Below are 7723 nucleotides of genomic sequence, written 5' to 3' on the forward strand. Positions count from 1 at the left end.
AAGTGCGTCTTATACACCGAAAAATCCGGTAACCTACTGTATCAGCTCCGTCCACGGTGTTGTATCACTGATACTTTTCAGTCACATCTTACTGATTTGGTTTAACCTAGAAATTACAAATATATGTTTTAGTTTTTACTTTTGTGGTAAGTTTATTTATTTGTTTATAAATTTCGCACAAAGCTACTCGAAGGCTATCTGCGCTAACTTTTGAAGTGATAGACTAGAGGGAAGGCAGCTAGTCAACACCACCCACCGCCAACATTGGGGCTCTACTCTTTACCAACGAATAGTAAGATTGATCTTAACATTATAATGCCCCAAAGCTGACAGGGTGAGCATGTTTGCTGACGGGATTCGAACTAGCGATCCACAGATTGCGAGTCGAGTGACTTAACCACTGAATTATGCCAGGCCCCTTTTTATTGAAATGAAAATATCAGCCAAATATGATATGAATTATTTGTGCGTGTATATATATATGAATTGATATACACGTTTCACTTCTTAAAATATCACAAGCGGATTGTCTTTTCCGTCCCGCTAATAAAACAAAAACAGTGCACTGTCATTTGTAGCATCTAAACTTGAATTTTAATATAAAATTCACTCGCATTAAAAAAAAAATTACATTTGGATGTCAACATTTGATTTATAAGGTTCTATATTAATTAAATCCAGCTGATTTATGTTAATAGGCTTAGTTAGAAAAAGAAACTAAACTTGTATAGTGATAGAAAAAATTGGATCTGAAATATATAGTTGTAATTTAAGTTGATGTAGAAAACACTACTTCTACGGAAGCCAGGCGTGGTTAGCGTGCTCGGACTGCGAATCACAGTATCCTTGTCCCCCGGGTGGGACAGCAATAAACGCTAAAACCCGTTGTTCTGTTTCCCCTGGTGGACACAGCAGATAACCCAACGTGGCTTTACTCTGAAACAAATCAACTAGATAGCCTCTTTCCTCCAGGGGTCTACTCGGTCACTGAGAATGTATATATTTCTCTCTGTCTCGCCAACCCCACCCTTAACTAGGCGCCATTAACTATGCTTCATGTCCTTGACTCAGAAAACAGACCTCTTTTCTGTCGTAAGTGTAACTCAGGCAACAAACTGTACTTTCCTGCTGCTGCCCGGCATTCTCTTTCAGGAACACTAAAAATGTATGTCGTAACTATGGTAAAGATTTATGTTTTGTTGAACACAAGGTCGTGTAGATAACTCCTGAAGAGTTACGTTTTGTTGAACATAAGGTAGTGTAGATAACTCCTGAAGTGTTACGTTTTGTTGAACACAAGGTGGTGTAGATAACTCCTGAAGAGTTATGTTTTGTTGAACATAAGGTGGTGTAGATAACTCCTGAAGTGTTACGTTTTGTTGAACACAAGGTGGTGTAGATAACTCCTGAAGAGTTATGTTTTGTTGAACATAAGGTGGTGTAGATAACTCCTGAAGAGTTATGTTTTGTTGAACATAAGGTGGTGTAGATAACTCCTGAAGTTTTATGTTTTGTTGGTGTAGATAACTCCTGAAGTTTTATGTTTTGTTGAACTTCAGGTAGTGTAGATAACTCCTGAAGAGTTATGTTTTGTTGGAACATAAGGTGGTGTAGATAACTCCTGAAGTGTTACGTTTTGTTGAAACATAAGGTGGTATAGATAACTCCGGAAGTGTTACGTTTTGTTGAACACAAGGTGGTGTAGATAACTCCTGAAGAGTTATGTTTTGTTGGAACTTAAGGTGGTGTAGATAACTCCTGAAGAGTTATGTTTTGTTGAACACAAGGTGGTGTAGATAACTCCTGAAGAGTTATGTTTTGTTGGAACTTAAGGTGGTGTAGATAACTCCGGAAGTGTTATGTTTTGTTGAACATAAGGTGGTGTAGATAACTCCGGAAGTGTTACGTTTTGTTGAACATAAGGTGGTGTAGATAACTCCTGAAGAGTTACGTTTTGTTGAACATAAGGTGGTGTAGATAACTCCTGAAGTGTTACGTTTTGTTAAACAAGGTGGTGTAGATAACTCCTGAAGAGTTATGTTTTGTTGGAACTTAAGGTGGTGTAGATAATTCCGGAACTGTTACGTTTTGTTGAACATAAGGTGGTGTAGATAACACCTGAAGAGTTACGTTTTGTTAAACTTAAGGTGGTGTAAATAACTCCTGAAGAGTTATGTTTTGTTGGAACTTAAGGTGGTGTAGATAACTCCTGAAGTGTTGTGTTTTGTTGGAACATAAGGTGGTGTAGATAACTCCTGAAGAGTTATGTTTTGTTGGAACATAAGGTGGTGTATATAACACCTGAAGAGTTATGTTTTGTTGAAACATAAGGTGGTGTAGATAACCTCTGAAGAGTTATGTTTTGTTGGAACATAAGGTGGTGTAGATAACTCCTGAAGTGTTATGTTTTGTTGAACACAAGGTGGTGTAGATAACACTTGTGAAGAGGTACGTTTGGTTGGAACATAATGTGGTGTTGATAACACTTGTGAAGAGGTACGTTTGGTTGGAACATAAGGTGGTGTTGATAACACTTGTGAAGAGGTACGTTTGGTTGGAACATAAGGTGGTGTAGATAACACTTGTGAATAGTTATATATTGTCTTACATCTGTTAAATTTTGTATTCTTTAAAACTGAATATTTTATTTATAATATGCATTATAAAATATTACCAGTTTTTTCTTCACTGTCGATCGTTACGTGAATTGTTTAAGCACCAGACGATACTATTTGCTCAAAGGGGGGTCCATCAATCAACCAATTTTAAATTGTAATGATGAACAGGCATAAGAGTTGTAACGTGTTTGGCAGTAGCTTTCTTATCCGTATGAATAAAAAAAAAATATGCTAAAAGACCTGAGAACAACATTTTCGAAAATCCCTAACGACGAATCCATTGCATTCTTCAAATTCAGCGTTGTGTAAGCCACATAATAACATTTTAAAAAGTTGAGTTATGTAGGTTTAATATCTTCGTTTCACCGTATCCACAGGTGACACAACTTTACGTTTGCGGGCTTACAACGCTAGGATCCGGGGCTCGATTCCTCGAGGTGAACCCAACAAGATACCGCAATGTGGCTTTGTGCTAAAACAAACAAATAAACAATCGTTTCTCCGTGAGCAGGGTATATATATTTTGTATCTTGTATTTTTTCATCCTTGGGAATGTAAATAGCACCTAGATTCCAGGTTGAGGGGACACTGGGGTAGACTGTCAAAGTCATTGTTAAATAACATTTTATGTAACTGATTTAATCGCCAGCTTCGTTACTCAATAAATGGATTCCTTAGTAAATGTGTTCTGACCAAGGTTGTTGAGTCTACATAAGCCAGAGCGTGTGATGTAAGCGCGGACAAAGATTATGATATGCCCCTACCAATCAGACGAATAGCATCAATAACATACAAAGAGCTACTTTCTGATTGGCTGACGTAATCTTCATTACTATCCAGTTAAGTCCATTCGGTAAATAAATGCCACTGTACTCATAGAATTGAAAAGTTTAGTTAGTAAGCGCGCAGGCGTGCTCGTCTACAAAAAGTACAAACCTCAGAATGAAGTTAATCAAGTCTCGTGTGGTAAGTTACAAACAGACGTTTTTAATTCCTTCTTATGTATAACTTAGTTTAATTATACTTTCTAAACTACTGTAAACTCGAGTTTTTTGTTACGTTTAAAGTGAATCAATACTTTTATCAGGATGATACAATAAATTAACTTAGTGTTGACAGTAGATGTTAATAGAATGCTTATGTTTAATTGAAAATAATCAACAAACTTCTACACCAAATACAGAACGTGTTCACTTTCAGCTATCTACGATCAGTTAGAAACCTAAGCTGTATTTCGAGACTAACTCAGTATTTTTTTTTTTTTGTAATTTGTTTAAACGACCGTAAACTTCAGAATAAGGTTATATTTATTTCACCCAACGCTTTGTTTTGACGACTTTTAGAAACGACCTTCTACTTAGACTGCTAGAAAGAAGATCACCTATGAAAAAAGTTGTAGAAACAAAGTAGAGATGATCTTTTCCTGGAGTTGATTGTCGTTTCTTCATCATACTCCAGTCACCACTCTGTACGATTTTTTTTTACTTCTGTCACCACAGTAAAATGCATAAGTTATAAGGAACATCTAATTTCGACTCGGGAAGTCAAACCTTTTCGATTGATGTATTTAACCACGCCCAAGGTCTTGTACTAGGTTTATTTACTCTAATCCTGCCTAAAGGAATTTCAATTTGAGGGTAGGCTCATAGAGATCATGATGAGTAAAAAAATCGAACTTGGTATACGCGCGCCCCACGTTTGGTATTACTGGCATACAAAATATGGCTAATAGAAGGGGGGGGGGAGATCTCGTAGATTAATTTACGTTAATCCTGCCTAAAATAATTTCAAGTGCCGCGGCTATTGAGGATTCCTTCTTATTTTCTCAAAGACTCGAGGATATTTCTTAATAAAAATAACTTGTTTTTTCACTAATCAAAATATATTCTGTAAAAACCTGAATAGGTTAAAGTATTTCTGTTATTGCAGAAGGCGGGAAAATTTTTCATCACTTCCGGCCAGTGTCGTTGCAAGAACATTCCTTGAAACTAATTCTGACAATAACAAATATATTATGTTTATCATGTGCAAACACGAAGATAGAAGCAGTGAACAAAACAACAAAAAAAAACATAACTTAAGTGTGCGAGTTGACACGAAAATTAGTTTGGAAGAAATGTGTACTTTAATGGTCAATAACCTAACAAAAGTGTAAATATTGTAAAGCGCGTATCATCTGTTCCTACATTGTCTCGTTTCCTTCCGTTTCTTTTCTCAGAACCTTAGTTCCTACTAAACCAATATCTGTAATTTCTAAGTAAGAGAGCTACGAAGCACAGGAAGTAAACCTTGATTAAGGATTATCTAATCAACCGACTGCAAGATTTAATATACAACGTTACTTCATATATACTGTATCTTTATATACAGTGCGGCCTCGTATACTGCATAACAGTAACGGTGTTACTTCATATATACAGTGCGGCCCCGTATACTGCATAACAGTAACAGTGTTACTTCATATATACAGTGCGGCCCCGTATACTGCATGACAGTAACAGTGTTACTTCATATATACAGTGCGGCCCCGTATACTGCATAACAGTAACAGTGTTACTTCATATATACTGTATCCTTATATACAGTGCGGCCCCGTATACTGCATAACAGTAACAGTGTTACTTCATATATACTGTATCCTTAAACGTTGTACGAGTTGACATATTATTATAATATAATGCACCATATCTATCATTATTATAACATTATACACATTTTCATATAAAACGTACGACAATACACCAGTGAAAAAACCAAATTGTAATACTGATGGATATTGTTTTTCGATCAAGAAAATTTTTTTTCAGTTAATATTTCAGGCAATCTATTTTAGTATCTCGTGTAATAAACAGTTTCATATATACAACAACATTACGTCATTTTTTACCAGAAACGTTGGTCCACATAAGGCTATCTATCTAAGCCAGCGTTTCTCAAACTATGTTCCGTCCGAGATTGATAGGTGCTTCGTGAGAAAATCACGATTTTAAATTTTAGCCAAATATTTAACACTTTTTGTACGATCATAACTTATTATGAAATATTTTCCTATGTATTAGAATTAGGTAATAATCAATTTCACATTGAAGAAGAATTATAGAAGATGTCATATCTGTTCTACATAATATCTTAGTGGAGACGTTTGTACCTAAAATATATTATAAGCATAAAAATTCATTAATATGTAACTTGATTAAATAACTAAATGAATAATATACAAATCTAGAGGGCGCAACATACCCTCTACGTAGATATTTCACGTGTGTAGTGTTCCGTAAGCTTTTTCTCGGCTGAAAAGTGTTCCGTGGCCAAAAAAGTTTGGGAAACGCTAATCTAGTCTATAGCTATAGCATCTGTTCTCACTAGCTGGTTGAATTTTACACCAAGTCTACCACGTGACTACAAACCGGTATTTGTCGCCTTGGTTTTACGTGCGTCATCCTTCACATTTTATTACTTTTCTGAGTTCCAATTTACGTCTCGGGCGTATTGGCAATTTGCCAAACGCTCCAGTGACAATGATATATGCTGCCAAATTCTACTCTCTAAGTTTGCGCAGACGTACGATCGCCGACGTAATGACGTTGGTAGTTTTTCTGCAGTAAGTCTTATCACTGAAACACTTAGCTGACCACTGACTTCAGATCACATGTACAATCGTCATATATGTACACATAGACTAAAAAAAAAAAAAAAAGTTTAATTCGCTCTTAGTTTCTGTAATCCTACACACAGAAATACGGGTTATTCTTAAATGATAAAAAAAATAATAATTTAATAGCTGAAATAAGTATGACCTATTTGAAATGTGATGTTCATATGACCTATCACCAATGTTATATTTAAACACTATAATATCGCAACATTGCATATATTCACGTTTGTCCTGTAAACGATATAACAAGGTCATGTCGTGGTGACTTACAAAAATGTAAAATTTGCATTTACGAACTACAGCATTTATACAGCAGGTTGCTGTACTTTGCCGTTAATTATTTTTGTGTATTTTTTTAGCTCATGAAGAGTTATTTAGTCCGTGTAAGTATTCTAACATCCTTCTTGATTTGGACGCCAGCCAACTATTGTAGTCATTGAAGTGGGTGAACTATTTCGTGTGCGTTGGTGTACACCAAAGACCACAACCAGTTTGGGCGAGAAAACTGACGTACTATTGGACACGTTGCAGTAACACAAGTACAGATGTGGCTACTAATGGCTTAGTGTGGCTTTCCTGTTTACCTTAAGTGTATTAACAAAATGTGTGATGTACAGGGAGGAATTTATTAATTACGGTCTTCCAGTGCGATTGGTTACAGATATATGGACCTAATGATATTCTTAAAATAAACAAGATGTGCAAAATGTTTATTGTTGGTATAAATATACGGGACGTTTCTACACTGAACAAAACGTTTATTGTCGTATATATATATTTATACCAGGACGTTTCTACACTGTACAAAACGTTTATTGTCGTATATTTATACCAGTACGTTTCTATACTTTACTTGCCAAAAAGATTTGTTTGTTTGTTGTTAAACTCAAAGATTATCTGTGTTCCACTCATCACGAGTATCAAAACTCGGTTTATAGTGTTATAATCGTACAGAATTCCCGCTGTGGCACTGGGGGGGGTATGTGCTTGGCATGGCCTTTCAGCTGTGGGGGCGTTATAAGTAACGATCAGACCAACTGTTCGTTGTTAAAAAAGAGTAGCATGTTATATAGTAGAATTATGAACGTTAAAACAACCATCTGCGCGTGATAATTTCACAATTCTATAGTTCATTTAAAATGAATAAAGCCTGACAAATAAAAGTCCAGAGACCGTTTTCTGAATGGATTTTTCTTTTAACTTTTATAACAATCCTTCCACTACTTCAGTGGCCATCATCTGGTAGCTGTCGTGCGAAATATTGCGCGAAGGTTTTGTTCCAGTTTAGAAAACGTATGTAGTAACACCTGTATTTTGAATTGAATTAGGTCTTAGTTGATGTAGTAACACCTGTATTTTGAATTGAATTAGGTCTTAGTTGATGTAGTAACACCTGTATTTTGAATTGAATTAGGTCTTAGTTGTATGTAAGTAACTACCTGTTATTTTG

The 7723-nt window shown here is 35.7% G+C and overlaps 1 protein-coding gene across 1 annotated transcript in view; it reads left to right on the forward strand.

The window, feature by feature from the left end:
* The first annotated feature begins 3438 nt into the window (after positions 1–3438).
* Positions 3439–7723, forward strand: part of LOC106469378 (sodium- and chloride-dependent glycine transporter 1-like) — a 23260-nt gene continuing 18975 nt past the window's right edge. The window contains exon 1 of the mRNA XM_022397883.1: positions 3439–3584. Within this exon, the coding sequence (XP_022253591.1) occupies positions 3561–3584 (24 nt within the window). The 5' untranslated portion in view covers positions 3439–3560. The remainder of the gene's footprint in view (positions 3585–7723) is intronic.

The sequence above is a fragment of the Limulus polyphemus genome, unplaced genomic scaffold (assembly GCF_000517525.1).
Source record: "Limulus polyphemus unplaced genomic scaffold, Limulus_polyphemus-2.1.2 Scaffold3455, whole genome shotgun sequence".
In the NCBI taxonomy this organism is placed as follows: Eukaryota; Metazoa; Arthropoda; class Merostomata; order Xiphosura; family Limulidae; genus Limulus; species Limulus polyphemus.